The sequence below is a fragment of the Ochotona princeps genome, chromosome 16, assembly GCF_030435755.1.
Source record: "Ochotona princeps isolate mOchPri1 chromosome 16, mOchPri1.hap1, whole genome shotgun sequence".
Classification (NCBI taxonomy): Eukaryota; Metazoa; Chordata; class Mammalia; order Lagomorpha; family Ochotonidae; genus Ochotona; species Ochotona princeps.
This window is the reverse complement of record NC_080847.1, coordinates 22136966-22155553: the sequence shown is the minus strand read 5'-3', so window position 1 is coordinate 22155553 and position 18588 is coordinate 22136966. Positions and strand designations below refer to the sequence as shown.

Genomic DNA, 18588 nt, shown 5'->3' with positions numbered 1-18588 from the left:
CAGGCCTATAGTCTACCCATTTGTAAAAGAAGAATCTGTGAGACCATCTTGGTGTGAAGTCCTTTGCCCTGAGCCTGGCATAGTTGGTGCTGAGGAAATGTGGCCGTTTTACGAATGAGGAAACTGAGGTCCAGAGAAGTTGGAAACTCCAAGTTGGCTCCCACTGCTCTGGCTGGAGAACTTTATCCTCTGAATGGTACAGGAGAGGGACTTAGGCGTCTCTTGGCTCTGCCTCTTGAGCCAGAATCCCTGAACCCTCTGTTAGGAACCCAGGAGGGCCACAGCTGTGCCACCAAGAAGGAACTGTGTGGGACCGGGACCTCAGCGCTGCTAACAGCTCTTCTCTCTTACCTCCCACAGTCTCAGTGACAACCAGCTGTCTGTGTCTGGGCTGTCCCATGTGCTGCGTGTGGTGAGCACCTGCTGGGCCCTGATGGAGCTGCACATCAGGTGCGAGCCCTTCCCCTGCTCTGGGGTCCCCTTGTTGCCTGACCCTCCCCAGCTCAAAGCCCTGAGCTATCCCATTCTGCTGTCAGAAGGCAGGGACTATTTCTGGCTCTTGGCCCTTGGGGATCCCTAGACAACTCTACTGGCACCCCATTCAGAGTCCTCTAGAGCTGCTGCACCTGTTGCCGGCTTCTGCGAGTACTGGATGCTCCCTACTTGTGCCTCCTTCTATACAACTGCCCTTGGGGTGGGGCGGGGGGACTGGGGATGGCCAGAGATGCCTGGGAGGGGACACCTCACCCCATGACCCAACCAGGAGTGGCCCATGACAGAGCAGGGGATGCCCCTCTCTCACCTGCCTTGCTGCAGGTGGCACAAGCTTTGGTGCACCCCATGGCTCGCCTGGGAACAGGCTAAGAGCCTGACCCACTCACCCTCCAGGAACCACCCCCACCCCAGCAGATGGCTCGTACAAGAGGCTGTGGCAGTGGACCCTTTACCCACCTGCACACAGGCCAAGGCACCTGCACAACCACCTCCCTAGCACACAAATGGCATCATCTGGCTGAGGGAGAAGAGAGTCAGCCACTTGGCAGGCACAGTGAAGGTTTTCTGTCCATGGGCTGCCTGGAGCCATGGCTGGGTCTGTGAAACTTGCATGGTTGAGAGCTCAAGCCCCCACGGGCTGATGGCATAGTCAGAGCTAGGGGCTGCCACCAGAGGCAGAAGAATACCACCTGAGGGGCCGTTCCAGGTCCAAGCCTGCAGGCCCAAGCCTGGCAGTCTCTCACCTTCTCTCCCTCTCATCTCTGCGCAGCCTGCTCTACAAAATCACCGTCCTCACGTTCACCCATGAACCAGAGGTGCAGGAAGGAGCCTGCCAGAGGTAGAGACCCCATATCCACTGTTCTCCTTTCCCCAGCAGCCAGCGTCACCCTCCCTCACTGCCATAGCTGTAGAATGCTAGTCACCTGCCAGGGTGCAGCCTTAAGACAAGAAGGCCTCTAGCAAAGGCTGGCCCACCTGGAGAATCCTGAGATGTGGGCTGCAAGCAGCATGCCAAGTGGGGCTGGGGCAGCCAGAGAAGGTGCTGGAGAGATGGTGTCCCTTCAGCCTAGACCCAAAGGACTTTCTGGCCTGGAACTCTGATATGGGTCAGAACTTCTGGCTTCCTTTGGCATGGGGATACTTTGGGAGGTTTTTGCCTCTGCCAGGGTGCCTTGCTGGGTTATCCCAGCTCAGCACATGGTATGCATTACAGTTAGGGTCTGAACTATTGGAGACTTGGTTAGAGCTGGGGTCTGTCTGCTGGTGATGATAATGATGATGGAAGGAGTGACAGCAGCAGCCAAGGTTAATGGGGTATTTATCGTGTCTACACCAAGCCCTGAACCAAAGCAGCCTATGCACCTTCTCCCAATGGAAGGGTCATTGCTTTGTCCCAGGTCACACAACTAGCAAGTGCAAAACCAAAATCTCATGCTTCCCACATGGGGATAGAAGTTGTGCAGTAACGGCAAAGTGTGTGGCAGGAGATGGGGATCACTGGGTGCTATACAAGGCAGCCTGCTGTTGCCTTAGCCAGTCCTGCTGTGTGTCCCCCTCCAGTGCCATATTTCTTGACAATCACGTGTCCCCGGTGCCTGTTGAGCTGCCCCTGGGCTCCTGGAGGATCAGGTAGGACAGTGGCTTTCAAGCCCCGTGTGTGTGTGTGTGTGTGTGTGTGTGTGTGTGTGTTTGTGTGTGAGAGTGTGTGAGTGTGTGTGTGTTTCCTGCCTCAGCCCTGAGCCCCACAGGTTCCCAGACCTCCACTTGAGCAAATGAGGAATGGTAAGAATCAGATGGAGATGGGGCAGCACTGGACCCCGCAAGTCTCTTCTCTCTTGTGCTCTATCTGAATCTCACCTTCCTTCTCTCTGTGTCTCTCTCATACATTGTTTCTATTTCCCTAGCATCTTAGTCTTGGTGTCTGCCCAGGCTGTCTGTCCAGGTGCCTCCTCTCCTGCCAGCCTTGCTCCCTTCAGTGTCTGAGGGTAGTGGGTAGTTGGGCAGGCAGCTCCCAGGCCTAGGGGATGCGGGCATACGGCAGATACTGCAGTATAGTGGTTGTGCCCCTGCAGGCTGACTCACTGCGGCTTCCAAGCCAAACACATAGAGCCACTGTGCAAAGTGCTGCAAGAAAGCTGCTGCCTCAGGCCTCTGGACCACCTTGAGTGAGTGCTGGCAGGCTGGCTGGCAGGGGAGGGGGCGTGACCCTGTTAAGTCAACAGCTGTTTCTCCACTGGAGCCAGGAACCCTTAGAATCTGGTGAAAGTGGGGACTCTACATCTCCCACATCTGACCCCTGCCAAAGCCTACCTGTGACTTCCCAGGGGCATATGCACCTTAGGAAAGTATCTGGGGGGTGTGGGGGCACCCCACATAAGAGCTATTGGGCTCTGGCCTGTGACTGTGGCCAACGGACAGTGCTTCGCCAGCACTACACACACACATCAACCCTCTGCTTTTCCCTGCAGTTTATCAGACAATGCTCTGGGGGACGAAGGTGCTGCCCTGCTGGCCCAACTGCTCCCAGGGCTGGGTCCCCTGCAGTCCTTGGAGTGAGTACCAGGTTTCTCAGCAAGGAGTGGGAGGTGTGTGGGGGGGTGGGGGTCGGAGGAGGGATGGAACAGGAAGCTTGCTGGCCTTTCCCTTCCTCCTGGGGCTATGGTAAAGATGCTGAGAGTGCCTGCCCCAACCGCCCCAACCGGGGCTGGCCCAGCAAAGAATAGCTGATTCTTAGATTCTCACTGAGACTGAGACAAGCCTCTGCAAGGCCATTGCCTGCTTCTAGTTTGAAGTTTCACTTCTCACCCTCCCACCTTCCCCATCCCCCACCCTGTCTGCACCAGTTTCCTGTGTTAGGTGCTCCCTGTGCAGGGCAGGTGTGCTGAGGGCCTAGGGAAGGGGGCACAGCAGGTGACACAGGAGGCAACAGGTGCTCAGCAGCTGGCAGCCATTCAGGCCTGGGGGCAGAGTCCTGGGCTAGAGTGAGGGCCTCCTGCATGGGGCAGGGGCAGGCAGAGAGGATTTGAACCCCAAGAGGTTACCCTGAGATGTTGCCATGCCCTGAGTGCCAGCTGAGGGGAGAGAAGATGTTTGGTGTGGGAGGGGGCCAGGCACCCCCCCAATTCTGCCAGCAGGAGGTCAGAAGCCCCACACCCTAGAAGGCCCCTGATGTTCTTACTTCCCCCATCCCACCCCCATTTCTCCTCCTCCTCTGGCCAAGTTAGAGATGACCCAGGGATAAGTTCTAGGTCCTGGTTTCCTGGCTGGTGTGAGCCTGGGCAAGGTCATGGCCTCTCTGAACCCTGGGCCCTAGACAGTAGCCTGTAGCAGGGAGCCTGCTGTGGCTGTCATCTTGGGAACGAATGCCGTGGCTGGGGGATCCTTCCTTCCCTGGAATTCTTCCTCTGGGAGACTGCCAGGGAAAAGAGGAGGCACCCTCCCCGGTGGCAGCCAGCACCTGGGTCCAAGTACACCCCTCTGTGGCCTGGCTGCTTACCTGGCTCAGCTCGCCTGAGCCTCAGGATGGTGACTCTAAATATCACACAGAAGAGCATTATGCAGAGCAACACAGACCAAGATCGAAGGAACAGCACCTTGCTGCTTGCACGAGAGGCCCTCTCTCTGCTTTGCACTGCATGCCCTCCTGTTTGGCTGGCAGGAAGACGGAGGCCCCAACCCTGGCCACAAAACCCTCCTCCGTTCTTCTCAAACTGAAAGAGCCTGGGGCTCTAATCTTAGCTTGGTCATCAACAGTCTCTCCCTTGAGCAAGGCTTTGCTTCTCTCTCAACCTCTGTTGGCCCATCCATGCAAGCAGCCTGAAGCAGTACTCCTACCAGTGGTTTGTGAGAAAGTGGCAGGGTTGGGGGCTGGTTTCTGGAGTCAGGACCTGCCATTCCCTGCTCTGGGTTCTGACCTCATGAGGGTTAGAATGTGCCCCTTCCCTAACCACCACGCCTCTGCTCCAGTCTCAGCAAGAACAGCATGTCCCTGGATGCTATGCTGGCTTTGGCAGAGTGCATGTCCTCGGTGCAGTGGGTGGCCCACTTGGATGCCAGGTGAGTGGACCTCTCAGCCCTCAGCCCCTATCCCAGTGGCTCCCACAGCACCCCACGTCCACCATGTTCCCCATGTATGACACTCAGGATCTTGAACCAGAACTGCTCCAGTGAGCATGTAGTAGTGTCTGCTGGTGGAAATGAGGGGGTGGCCTCAGGACTGCTCAGATTTCTGCACACTCATCATAGGTCAAAGTCAATGTCCTCAGAGACTTGTGAGCCAACTAGGAACTCCCCGATGGCTGCTGGGTACCCAGGAACCTGCTTTAACTATAGGGTGATGAACTAACAAGAATATAGAGGGCCAAGCATCCATGGTGTCTCCTCCCTCACGGATCCTCAGGAACAAGTTGTGCTGTAGCAGGTGAACCAGGCTCAGCTGTTTGGAGCACATTCCTGACCCTCCGTGTGTCTCGGTTTCCCTATCTGTAAAATGAAGCTCTGAAGAGCTCCTTGCCTAGTTGTACTTAGAGGTTCGAATGTAATGCCGCCTGTGGTGTGCTTTGCAGGGCCCCGATAAAACACGGTGGCTGCCAAATCTGTTTGTTGTGTGTGCAGAGGGGGCAGTCTCCCACCCAAGGCCGCCCAGTGCTCCTTCCCCAGGAAGGGGTCCACTGCCCTTTCTCAGGAGCCTGCGTCCATTCTGCTTGCAGCTTGAGCAATCAGCACTTCCTCCTGACAAGTGACACGCCTGGCAGGTGAGCCCTGGAGGTGGGATGGGCCCCCTCCCCTCCCCTCTCCTTCCCTCCCCTCCCCTCTCCTTCCCTCCCCTCCCCTCTCCTTCCCTCCCCTCCCCTCTCCTTCCCTCCCCTCCCCTCCTCACTTATCCCCTCCCCTTCGGCCCCAGACCCCCGCATTTGGGCTGAACCTAGAGGAATCCGCAGAGACCCAAAGCCCTAGAATTAAGCGGTTAAGAGCTGCTTCTGTATCAGCCCCTGCCTGCCCCTTATAAATAGTCCTCAGCTGTCTTGGGCTCCCAGCAGGTGTTGGCGGTTGCTGCTGTGTGGGAGGAAGCAAGGGAGCAGCTGTAGTTCTGCTTCTCAGGAACTTAATGCCAACTCAGACTCAGGATTCCCCCACAAGACTGCGGGTCTTGTAGCAGAAGCCGAAAACTTTTAGTACTCTGAAAGAACTTCCCTTCCTGCAGGACCATTGAACCGGGTTTAGAGCGCTGTTCTCGGCTGCCCCTAGTGGGCACTGGTGTCCTGGTGCAGAAGGGACCCACAGGGCTGAGAGATTTCACCTCAGAAGGTCAGGTGGGAAGAATGAAGCCCAGGGTTGCCCGAACTGGGAAGCATTTCTTCCCCAGCTAGGGTGCCTGTTTCTAGGACCCTCTGGCTCCTTTTAGCAAAAGAACAGAGGCACGGAAAGGCAGAGTTCATGTGGATGCTAAGTTGAAAGTGTCCTGACCTGGCTATCCCACACCTGGTCAGGTGCTGCCCACCTGGACAGGTGTAAGCTGCTATCTTATCATCCTCCAACTTCTCTTTGCTGGGCCTCAGTTGCCCCATCTGTATAAAGAGGGGGTGGGCTGGGACATAGTAACTTGGTGGACTCTGGGACCCCTTCCAAAATTTGGGACTTCCAAATCTGGGAGTATAGCATGGGGAACTTGAACTTTCCTTCCCAAACCACTTCTCCACCTCAGGTTGGCGTTGGCAGGCAGGCCTTTGCCAGACTCCCCAGCCGTAGCCGGTGCACAGTGCATCCCCAGGAGCTTCCGGTACAGTCCCATGCTTCGTCTTAGAGCTGGGGGCGGGCGAGGGGGTGGAGATGGGGTGTGGGGAGGTGCAGGCCTGTGGGTCCAGCATTCTGCTTAGGGAGGAGATACTACCAACAGTACAGCCCAGCACGTCAGCTTTAAGGACATCCATTTTTCCAGAAAGAAAAATGTCTTACCACTCTACAGGAAAATCAGAATGGGAGTCAGTATTGTGGAGTAGTGGATTAAACTACACCTCCCAATGTCAACATCCTTATCAGAGAGCTGGTTGTAACTCAGCTGCTCTGCTTCTGATCCAATCTAGCTCCCTGCTAAGGGATCTGGGAAGGCAGCAGAGAATGGCCCAAGTGCTTGGGCCCCTGCAAGTCACGCAGGAGACTCAGATGGAATTCCTGGCTCTTAGCTTCGGCCTGGCCCAGCCTTGGCTATTGCAGGTGTCTAGGTAGTGAACCAGTGCATGAAAGATCTTTTTTCCCCCAATCACTCTGTCTTTCAAATAAATAAAACTGGCCTCTGAAAAAAAGAAATGAGAAGTGGCAGTGTGGGGGGAAGGTAGGCTGCTTCTGCCAGGGGCTGTCCCAGCTCTGCCTCAAGGGACTGCTGAGCTCTCCCTTCCAAGGCAGAGAGAGAGAGAGAGAGAGGTTGGGGGGGGGGTGGGGCGCTGGACAAGATCGGCTAGAAGAGGCAAGCAGGAGGAACAGTTTGGGCCAGGGCCAGACAGGGGACACCCAGCTAGGCCATGTGGGGGTGATAAGGCTCTGAGCAAGGCATCTTTTTTTGTTTTTTAAGGCTGAGGGCAGTGGGGAGCCACAGAGGGTTTTAGGCATCAGACAGGCTCATTCAGATGTGCATTGTGAAATCTGAGACCCTCCCAGTGTGGTGAGGACCTGCAGGGAGCAGAGGTGGAAACAAAGAGGGCATTTCGTGGTCCCATTGAGGACAGACCCAGGCAGGAGCATGAGGAGGACATGAAGGATAACAGCAGGAGAGACAGCTCCCCTCTGTGGCTCTGAGTGGTGGGGGAGGAATGAGCACCTGCCGCTGTGGGACAGGGAGGGAACGCTGTGCCCCCTCTCATCCTCATCCTGTCCACTGTCCCTCCACAGCCTCAGGGAGTGTCCGTTGGAGCCCCCGAGCCTCAGCCACCTCTGTGAGACTCTACGAAAGTGCCCAGGGCCCCTGGAAATCCAGTAAGTAAAGGGAACTTGGGCCCCAGGGGATGCTCTGCGAGCCCCTGCCCTGGGCACATGGGAGGGGGTACTGGGAGAGGCCAGCTGAGTGTTCTGCTGTCCGTTCCCTCCTCTGGGCCCTGCTGTCCCTCCCCACCTGAGGCCCTGACACAATAGCAGGAGAGCCTGCGGCTCAGGCCCCACACACCCACCACTCATGCTGTCGGACAGCTGTGTCTTGGGGAGACCAGGGAAGGCAGCAGGGCTCAGCCCCTTCCCAAACTCAGCTGCTGCAGCCCTAACGTGCTTCCATATACCCCACCAGCCTAGAAGATGTTGACCATGGCCTGGTTCCACACACAACAACGTGTGTAAGACCTGCCTTAACCTCCCCCACCGAAGGCCACACTTCTGTGCTTGAGAGGCCTGGTGGCAAGCCACGAAGGGAAAGCCCACTTTTGCCTATGCCTAGAACAGGAAGAGCAGAGCTGAGCTGGGCCTGGAAGGGCTGGCCCACCTTGGGATTTCCAGGCCCAGGACCAGAACCATGTCTAGGGTTTCCAGTTGTCAGATGCCCCCAGCCAACCCCATCTCTCTGGGGGCTGAGCAGCTGCAGGCTGACTTGAACTGTCATGGCCATTACCATGGGCCAAGGCTGCCTTCTTTCCTTAGCAAGTGTTTTTCACCAGACACTCCTATCTATGACCCACAATCAGCCCTACTAGCCTGGGGAGTTTGGAGAAACACTGGTGACTCTGGGAAGTCCCATTATAAAGCCAACAATTCCCTTTGGCTTAAGCCAAGTCTTTACCAAAACCTTCCCTCCTTCCTGCCCCAAGGAGAACTCAAGGATCCATCACCAAAAGGAAATCTACCTAGGACCCTGTCTCCAGAAGAATCTGGCGGGGTAGGGCGTGGTGTGCCTGACTTTTCTGGAATGTTCCCTCACCTCATTCAAATGCTTTGTTTTACAGTTTGTCCTGTGAGGTCCTGACCGACCAGAGCCTGGAGACTCTGCTGTACTGCCTTTCCCGGCTGCCCCAGCTCAGGCTGCTGCAGTAAGACTAGGGTCCATCTGCTGTTTGCTTGTGTCTGGGACCCTGGGGCTCCCCCACTGCTCTCCTCCATCTTTACCCCACCCCTCCTTCTCCTAGGTGGTTCCACTTATTTTGCCTGGCACAATTGAGCACTCAAATCTGCTTCTAGCTTGACCCAAATATCTTGTCAACTTCCAGGGGACTTATTTGTCCCCCTCTGAGCCTCAGTTTCCTCACCTGATAAATGGGGTTAATATTTCCCACCCCAACCCCTTCCTGGGATTGGGAGTCACATGAGACAGGTGCAGAAAAAGTCCACATGTGCTTTCATGGTCTCCCCACTTAAGGTCAAGCCTCCTGCCCTGATAAGGACCTGTACCTGAGAAGGGCATGTGTGTGTCATGCACTCGCTTGAAGGTTCTTGTCTAACTCTGTGAAAGGGCCATGCAAGCAGGTGCACCTCAAGATATAGAAAACTGACTTTACTGAGTTCAGCTCAGATAGTTAGCATTTGAGGATTTCCTGAAATATGCTTCAAGCAGAGAAGAAAGCAGCTGCAACTGAGATGGAAAAATACAGCAGGAAACACACTCTTAATATTAACAACAGTAGTGCAAGGACTAAGGCCTGGCTGCCATCCCCTCCAGGATCTTTACTTCACCCAGAGTCCAATGGGGAAGGAGAGAGGGGATACTTGACAATAGCCACCAACCCACAGCACCCTCAGTGGCACCACCATACCCAGACAGAATGGGTCAGGAAGGGCTCCTGGCCACACAAGGTGACTGGTGGGAGGCCTCAGATCAGAGAGGGGCTTCTCTATGCCTACATCACACAGTATCAGCCCTGACTCCTCATTAGTCCATGGAGTTGTGTGACCAGCCTGACCCTTCAATTTTGTTTTCTTCACCCTGTGGTGGCTGTGCCTTCCCTGGAGGCCAGACACTGTTTAGGAAGCTGGAGACACAGCAAAGGAAAAGACAAACATAATAAGAGCCTTTACTTAGAGTCCGTCATGGAAGAAAGGGAGTGAAACAGTGAGCAAAGTCAAATTGCTTAGGAGGAATGCAGTCAGTCGTGGGGTGTTCTCCCAGGGGGCAGAATAAACAGAGGCTGGAGAGGTGGCTAAGTAATTAGGGCTACTGCCTGGAGGAGGAGAGGGAGCCAGCCACTGGGAGAGCAGGGAATTGCATTCTAAGTCGAGGGAACAGCATGTGTGAGACCCTGAGACCTAGTGAGCTCTGGGAGCAGCCTGGATCACAGTGGATGACAAAGGAAGTCCTAGGAAGGAGATAGAGAGAGATGGGGGTGGTGGGACTGACTCAAACTGGTGCTCAGAGAGGCTAAGGGACTTGCCCAAGTCACACAGCCAGTAAGCAGACCTGGGATGCAACTCCAGTCAGCCTGCCCACTCCCCACCCCCAAGTCCTGGTGTGTTCCCCTGGGATTCCTACCTTTCTCCTCCTTGCCTTGCCTGCTGCCCCTGCTCACCTCTGCCTGCTGAGCTGCCAGTCCTCGCCAGTGCCTTGGCCCCTGCCCCTGCTCACCTCTGCCCTGCTTTCCTCAGGCTGAGTGAGACGAAACTGACCCCAAGAAGCCCACTCCTGCTGGCTGACGTCAGCAGCCTGTGCCCTCAGCTTCAGAAGGTGGAACTCAGGTGGGCTTTGCCCCGTGCACGTAAGGATTAGTGTTGGGTCCAGAGAGGGTGGTGAGAGTGGCCAGGATGATAATGATGGGACTCGGATCAGAGACCGGGCTTCTGGAGTGGGGAGGGGGCTGCCCCATGCAGCATCCTGGAGTTGTGTTCAAGAGCAGCTGTCCCAGGTGCTGTGTGTTCCAGGTCCCTGTATCATATGACACTGCACTTCAAGTCCGGGGAGGAGCAGGACAGTGTGAGCTGCAGGTGAGGCACCCTGAACTATGTCCTGGTGGCTGATGGTGTGATAGGGGTTGGCAGACTGGCCTCTCAGGTGGCCTGAGCAAAGGACAGACTGCTCACCACAGTGCATTTCCCTGGAAGAACCCTGCTCAGTTACCCATTTTGCCCACTACAAAACAACATAGGCCTACATTTTGCCCACTACAGAACAGCAGAGGCCTGGGTTGTGTCTCTGGACAAACACAGTGTGGTTCCAACTAGACTAGAACTCAAAGGGTATGGTTCTATGAAAAGGGCTTCCCAAACTACCCACTGTGAGCCTGGGACTTTGGGGGAGGGGGCGCGGCGTGTGGGGATAGGTGGCCTTAGGCAAGCTGCCTCACCACTCTGATCCCCAGCACCTGCAGCTGTAGGGGAAGGGGGTGTGTCACAGAGTATTTGCAAGGATGTGCAACAGGTACACAGCATAGGATTCACACAGATACACCTGCCCTGCCCTGCCGAGACCTGGACTAGTGCCCTGCAGGTGCCTTGGGCTGACAAGGAGGAAGATATTGCACTGGGAATAGCATGGTAGGATGAGAATGCAGACATGAGGTTTCTAGTGAGCATTCGATGTTGCTGGCTCTCCATGGGAAATTAAACCAGCCTCCTCCAGTGCCAGCCAACTCAGCTGCAAAATAGAAAGAAATAGATTAGCTGACATTTGCAGAGAGCTGGTCATCAGCCAGGCACCACTCAGAGCACTCAGAATCAGCTCTAGGAAACTGCCCAGCTTGGTTACATTAAAGGTGGAGCTGGGACTTGAACCCAGTGCCGCTCACCCATGGCCAGACAAGCTTTCTCTGTGATGGTAGTGGGGCTTTGCATGCCATGCTTGTCATAGCTACGGCATCCCAAGCAAGACATTAGCAGGTGAACGTGGCTGAGTGAGTTGGTATTCGTGACACTGACACTTGAATTTCCAATGAGGATTGTGTCACAAGATACAACTCCTGGTTTTCTTTCTCACCCATTTGGAAGCATGAACATTGTTCCAGGGTTGTCCTGTCAAAACAGGAAGCCATGAGCAGGGGTCAACCTGAGACCTAGCCCATTGCCTCCCTGACTTAATATCTCCCAAGTCATCTTTTTCCAAGACACAGGGCACAGGTTGGAGTGGGTGCCTTTGAGCAGGGCAGCTCAGCACCACCGGGTCCCTTAATGAGGGGACCTACTCCTTACCCAACTCTCTTCCTGAGTCAGGCCAAGAAGGGGGTTCTCCGCAGGATGTCCAGTGGCTTTCATGCCTACCACTCGCTAAGCTTCTTGTCGATGGACAACAAGCTGACAAGCAGGAGTCAATGTCTGGCTTGTTTTTTGTTTGTTTTGCATTATAAAAATGTATTTATTTAATTGGAAGAGTGAAGAAATGAATTGTACTGATATATGGAAGCCATGTAATGTTTTGACATATATTTGCACCTGGAAGCTCAGAGACAATATCCCAGCCCAGGTGGTTCAAGTGGCCTATCTCCCTATTTATTGTCCGCTCCCCTACAGGTTCACTGGCTGTGGCCTCAGTCAGGAGCAGGTGGAGCCACTGTGCTATCTGCTGAGCAAGTGCAGAGACCTCTGGCAGCTGGAGTAAGTCAAGAAGGAGGAAGAGGGAGGGGACCTAGGGCACTGGATGGGCTGTGAGTGTCTGTGTATGGATGTGCATCCGTGGTATCCCTCTACAGCTCTTGAGATTGACTGTCACAGGATGCCTGGATCCCAGGTCACCTGTGTTTATGATTCTTCTATTTGAAAGGAGAAAAAAAGCTTATTTAAAGGAGTCAGCATTGTGTCACAGCACGTTAAGTCCCAGTGCAGGCTGTTCTGCTTCTGATCCGGCTCCCTGCTCATGTGCCTGGCAAAGCAGCAGAAGATGGCCCAAGTGCTTGGACCCCTGCACCTGTTTGTGAGAGCTCCAGGTGGTGTTCCTGGCTCAGTGCCCTGGCCTGACCCAACCCTGGTTGTTGCATCAGTTTGGGCAATGACCCAGCAGATGGAATCTTGTCTTATGTGCTTGTGTGCACAGTCTTACTCTGCCTTGCATGTAAATAAAATCTTCAAAAAAAAAAATACGTATTTGAAAGGCAAAAAGACAGAGAGAGAGAGAGAGAGACAGGGGGCACTCCTCTCTGCTGTTTCACTCCTCAAATCCACACAACAGCCAGGTCTGGGCCAGGCAAAGGCCAGGAGCTGGGAACTCCATCCAGGTCTCCCACAGGGGTGGCAGGAACACGAGTGCTTAGGGCCACTTCCTAGTACAGGAGTGTATGCAAGCTCTGCTGATGGACAGGCATGCAAATGCAGCCATGGTGGGTCCCTGCAGGGGCCACAGGCACCAAATGGCTTGCTTTAGCTTCAGGAATAACCCAGAGCCACCCAGGTGGGAACTTACAGTCTTGTGTGCTGCAGAGAAGGGGTGTCTGGTGTGTAGCCCCTTGGGGATGAAAATGTAGGGATAGCTGACACTCCCTGAGCACTTTCTCCACTGTTCTTATTATACATGATTTTTTTATCTCCTCAACAGCTTGAGGCACTACACTTCCATTGTACCCATTGTACAGATGAGAGACTGAGCATAGAGTTTAAGAACTTTGCCGAGGTTACACAGCTATTGCAACACAAAATCTTAGCTCCCCCTGGCTAGGAGTCTAGTACCGTGATTAGGAGTCATGGGGAATAAAGCAGACACCTACCACAAAGAACCACATAATATAAATTCACATTATGAGATAGCCAAAAAAGCTAATGGAAGTTACGATGAATGAGCAGTATTTCTCTGAGCAGTAAAGGGAACTCTCTCTTCCATCATGAGCCAAGCCAATGTTTAAATAAAGTTTCTCAAGAAAAGATGAAATAAATAAGCCCCAAAGAGGAAGAAGGACAATGAGATGTCACAGGGCACACAGGTTAGATTACTTCTGAAAGTGTAACCCTAACCCAAGAATGCTGCAGGAAGAGACACTCAGGAGACATCAGGTGTACTTTCTGACACTGTACGCCCACATTATCAGCAGAAATTCATGATGTCAATGCAGCTTCTGAACAGTCTTCTTTTTCTTGAATTGGCTCTCGCTCAGAAACTGTGACTCCAAACTGATGTAGGCCAAGAGCAGGGTAGAAGCTTGCTGGCTTTTCTGCAGTTCCAGAAGTCAGCTTGTAGCTGTAGGAACCCCAGGAGAGGTGTGACAGGCAGATGAAGAGTGGTGCTGTGATGGGTGCAAGTGGGACTATGGGAGTTGGTGGTAATTTGGGTGGTAATGGAAGTGATGGGGTTGGCAGTGGCAGGCATGGGGGTGTCAAGTTGTGGTTGTAGGGATGGTGTCAAGTTGCCATGGTGAAGGTGGAGGTAAGCATGGTAGTGTCAAGTTGTGATGGTAATGATGGGCGTGGTGATGTTGGTTGTCATGGTGACAGCAGGGTGACGTCTGGTAGCAGTGACAGTAGGCATGATGGTTGTGGTCCCCGAGACCCAAGTAACACTGGAAGAGGCACATCTAACCACCCACAACCCTTTTGCCCTCTGGCAGCCTCTCAGAAAACCGGCTGGGTGATGACGGCCTCAGATGCCTTCTGAAATGTCTGCAGCAGATGCCCATCTCAGGATCGCTGGAGTATGTATGGAACAGCTTCACAGTAACTGCTTTTGAAGGCATCCCTGAAGGACCCCAGAGGACAAGGACAGGGAGGGAAAGGGGATGTTCTGACCTTGACTGTCACTCCATGCCTTGCCCTCACACCACCACAGACAAAGCCCCCAGCAGACGCCCAAGAGAGGCTGCAGCTATGGCTGCATAGCCCCCTCCTTAAACAGCTGTGTGGGCAGTAGAGCCCAGCTCCTGGTCCATCCCACCCCTAATGCTCTTGTACCCAAGCTATAGGACACACGTTTGAAGATGTCCCCTCCCACAGGAGGAGGAGGTCCCTAGGAAGCCAACTGCACTCTTGCCTCATCTCCCCACTGATCTGACAGCCTCAGACAGGATACAACATGTTGCTAGGCAACTGAGCTTCGTACCCTGGGCATCTCTGCCCCAGACCAAGTGGCAGTGGCAGCAGCAAGTGCAGTGCTCAGGGCCTGGTGCCATGCTGCCCACCTGGGGAGAGGGTCCCTTCTGAGCTTCTCTGTGCCTGCTGTCTCCATCATAATGAGGGAGGCTTGAGCACAGAGGAGAGGTGATAAGAAGGTAGCCAGGGCCCCACAGGTTCCTGTCACATCCCATCTCCAACTTCTTTCTTCTTCTAGTTTGAGTCACAACAACATCTCCCAGGAAGGTGTCCTGCACCTGCTGGAGATGCTGCCGTACTGCCCGCGCATCCAGAAGGTCTCAGTGAAGTAAGCAAACATTAGTGGCACTGGCTGATGGCAACAAAGCAAAACCCCACCTTGCAGCCCTCCATCTCTGTGACTTGGGATCATCTTGCCTCTCTCTACCCCAAGCTCTCTAACTGTGGAATCCTAATTCTCACCTCCTGATTTCCAGGTGTCCCTGAGACCAGGGAGGCCACAGGGTTGAGGAAGGGCAGGATCACCACCCTCCTCTGTCCCTCTCTGTGTCCCTTGGGTGTCAAGGATGCTGACACATCTCTCAACATTCTTCTCTACCCTCCTGTCTCTGCAGCCTGGGCTCCAAGCAGAGCTTTTGCATTCAATTCTCCAAACAGGAAAAGGCTGACAAGATGCTTAGGTAAGTGATCCCTGGGGGCTGCTGGGGCCAGGGCCCAGAAAGGGAGTCAGGAGACTGGAGCTGGCTCTGCAGTTACCTCCGTGCCTCCTCCTTCCCCAAGTCCCCTCCTTCTTTGCCTTCATGCCCCCTGCCTCGGTCTGCTGCTCAGGTCTGCTCCAATGCCCCCACAGCTCCAGGTTGGCAGAGCCTTCTCACTATGCTTGTGCCTCTTAGCCATGACCTAGTTCTAAATCTTAAGACTTCTGGGTATCACATTCTCGACCCTCCCCCCCCCCAAATGACTCCAAGTTTTGCCATGTTCCAGCTGTGTGACACTGGACAAATTAGTACACTTCTCTACATTTTTGCTTTGCATCTGTAAAAAATGGGTAATAGTACCACCTACACTTTAGAGTTGTTGTGAGTACTAAAGGAATTAACATATGCAAAGTGCTTGGAGAGGGCCTGGCTGATTGGTGGTGTGAGCTACCACCACCACCACCATCATTTCCATCATCTTCATTATCATCATCATCATCACTATCACCATCACCATCATCATCACCTCCATTATTACCACGATCATCACCACCACCATCAATGCCATCACCATTGCCATCATCACCAACGCTACCATTTCCATCACCATCATCCCCTGGAAGCCCTGGGCTCTGTCACTGTCACTGCCTTGGGCCAGTTCCTCCACCTTTCTCATTCAACTGGGCACTGGTTCCCTGCCTCTGCATTCACCTGGGAGCACCAGAAGGGCCTTCAAAACCCTATTCCTCTGTACCGCTGCTGTAGCTCCTTTATTGATTCCCTGTTACCCTCAAAAATATATATATTTTTATATAATAGTTATATAATATAGTTATATAGTTTTATAATATAGTTATAAATAGTTTTATAATATAGTTATATATTTTTATATAACTTTATATTTATATAAAGTTCCTTAGCCTGGTTACCTCCCATGTTTCCCTGCCCCACACCCCGTGTCACATCTGTGACATTCAGCAACACCACACACATCACCTATCCCAGGTTGCCTGTCTGCACATTACACACCCACCATTTACCCTTCTCTCTGTCTGTCTGTCTGTCTGTCTGTCTCTCTCTCTCTCTCTCTCTGTCACACACACACACACACACACACACACACACACACTGCAGCTCCAGGCCTTGGCTAATGTCCACAGGATACTCCCTGCCTCAGTTTGCCCCCGGGCGCTCAGCCTGGCATCTCCATGCCCCACCCCGCACAACCTCCCACCTGTGCTGAAATGAAAAGACCAATTTGTGAGGCCCCACTCAGACCCCAGGCCCTCTTGGAAGCTGCTGAGCAGCCCTGGCCCTGGCAAGGTGGAACAGGAGTGTCCTTCAGAGCTGGTTTGTTCAGCCCTCTGTGGCCTTCTGGGGCCAAATAACCACTGAAGGCAGAATGCTAGCTCAGACCCTGGGACCTAGTTCTCCAAGGGTGCACAGACAACCAAATGAGAGCCCTCTGTGCCTCGCCAGCTGCTGGTCTTTAGCTCCTGCCCCAGCTGCCAATGAAAGGAGCTACCTGTGGGTATGCCACCTGCAGGGGAGATGGGACTCCATCCAATTCTTTCCTAATGGTCAAGGGTGGGAGTTGCAAAAGGATTCCAGAAGCTTCCAGGGCAGTGATCACAACGTGGGGCTTTCTCTGGCCCTGATTGGGCCCCTGACTCTCCTTATGGGTCTAGCCAACAGGGTTGTGAGAGATGGCAGTGAACCAGGGCAGTGTGCCCATGGGTCTAACCAGGAGTCACCCCTTGCCTTCTTTCCTCAGGCTAAGTGAATGCAACTTCCAGCCAGAGCATGTGCACCAACTGGCCGGTTGCCTGAGCCAGGCCCCTCAGCTGGTAAAGCTCACGTGAGTGACTAGACCCAGCCCATGGTGACAGCTGAGGGTCAGGGCACCAAGCCAGAGACAGCCCTGTGACTGCCATCTGTCCCTAGGCTGAGCCAGTGCTTCCTGGACCTGCAACAGCTGATGGTCTTCCTGCACCTGCTGAGGCAGCCAGCCGGGCAGTGCAGCCTCAGGTAGCTACTCTCTTGCCCTGGAGAGGGGCTGGGATGTGAAGGGATATGGGGGGAAGCCGGGGCAGGCCCTGGGATTTCTTTCCCCTGGATCTGGAGCTGATTCTGTGTCTCAGAGACCGCCCCCCTCAATCCCCATCCTCACCACCCTGGCACACCTTGGCCATGCCCAGGGTGGGGCCTGTGCTTTGGGGCCCGAAAAACAGAGGAAGGCTGCAAAGGATGCCCACTTGGGAACAACACAAAGCAGGCATGGTGTCTAGGCAACCACTGCCACCATGTGCAAACATTCAGAAAAAGCAGATAGTGAAAAAGAGGAGGAACTTTTTTTTTAATTTCATATTCCCAGGACCTAGTGTCACTGCTTGTGCTTCGTCTCTGATTTTGGCTAAGGTGTCTTAAATCAGTTACCAGCCTCACAAAGAGTCCCTCCCAATGATCTCACCACGACTCTTAAAATTTAGTGATAGTGGTTCACAGCACTTCCCAAAGGGGTCAGTGGGGTCCCTGGAGTCAGGATCCAGGCAATGGCAGGGCTGTAACTCCCTGGTACTGCCCCATGTCCTCTTCCATATCCATGACCAGCTGCCAAGCCAGCCATGGTGACAGAGTGGGCAGCCCTCGTGCCCCAATTCTCTCACCCTGACTTTCCCCCATAAGCTGCAACACACTGGGAAGACTTGGTAAGCTGCAGTTCACACATTGGTGTCCCAAGAGACCCACTTTGTGGCCGTGCTGTATGCTTGTCATCATAGCCCATGACAAGGCACTTAACATTCGATTCCTCTGCCCCCTCCCCGCCATAGCATTTTTAAAAATTGCTATAAAATGCACATGACAGGACTCGGCAGCGTGGCCTAGTAGCTAAGGTCCTCGCCTTGATCCCATATGGCTGCTGGTTCTGATCCCGGCAGCTCCACTTCCTCTCTGTCTCTCCTCCTCTCAGTATATCTGACTTTGTAATGAAAATAAAATAAATAAATCTTTAAAAAAATAAATAAATAAAAATAAATAGATTCTAAAATAATTATAAAAAATTGCACATGACAAAAGTTACCGTCTTTTAAGCATATCATCACATTCAGTATGTATGTGCTATGTGGCCCAACTCCAGAGCTCTATCCAATTCACAAAACTAAAATTCATCCAACAACCTTCCTCACCCTGCTTCCCCCAATCCTGTCTCAAGAATACGACTTTTCTGGATTGCACACCTGTCCTTTTTGTGCCTGGCTCATGCCACTTAGCATTGAACCTCCAAGGCCTATGTTCCTGGGCTAACTGTGACTCCAGCTGCTGTGAGCCTTCGGGGACAAGCACACCTTCAGATCTTCAGGTCCTGCTATTCAGTTGTTCGAGGTTTATGTCCACTATCACTGGATTACCACCAAAGTAGCAATGTATTGATCTCAAAAGAATGTATCCTCCTTCTAGAAGCTTGTGGAAAATTCCAAGGAGCGTAAAG

At 53.5% G+C, this 18588-nt stretch overlaps 1 protein-coding gene across 4 annotated transcripts in view; it reads left to right on the top strand.

Annotated features, from left to right (window-relative positions):
* Window positions 1-18588, top strand: part of NLRC5 (NLR family CARD domain containing 5) — a 42507-nt gene that overhangs the window by 8720 nt on the left and 15199 nt on the right. For 3 of the 4 annotated variants that reach the window (XM_058675017.1, XM_058675015.1, XM_058675016.1), the window contains 18 exons: window positions 361-450; window positions 1265-1333; window positions 2056-2124; window positions 2568-2660; window positions 2964-3047; window positions 4462-4551; window positions 5205-5249; window positions 6200-6274; window positions 7381-7464; window positions 8418-8501; window positions 10048-10137; window positions 10321-10383; window positions 11902-11985; window positions 13923-14006; window positions 14639-14728; window positions 15015-15080; window positions 16873-16956; window positions 17043-17126. In XM_058675017.1, the coding sequence (XP_058531000.1) occupies window positions 361-450; window positions 1265-1333; window positions 2056-2124; window positions 2568-2660; window positions 2964-3047; window positions 4462-4551; window positions 5205-5249; window positions 6200-6274; window positions 7381-7464; window positions 8418-8501; window positions 10048-10137; window positions 10321-10383; window positions 11902-11985; window positions 13923-14006; window positions 14639-14728; window positions 15015-15080; window positions 16873-16956; window positions 17043-17126 (1428 nt within the window). The remainder of the gene's footprint in view (window positions 1-360; window positions 451-1264; window positions 1334-2055; window positions 2125-2567; window positions 2661-2963; window positions 3048-4461; window positions 4552-5204; window positions 5250-6199; window positions 6275-7380; window positions 7465-8417; window positions 8502-10047; window positions 10138-10320; window positions 10384-11901; window positions 11986-13922; window positions 14007-14638; window positions 14729-15014; window positions 15081-16872; window positions 16957-17042; window positions 17127-18588) is intronic. The other variant, XM_058675014.1, reaches the window with a different exon arrangement.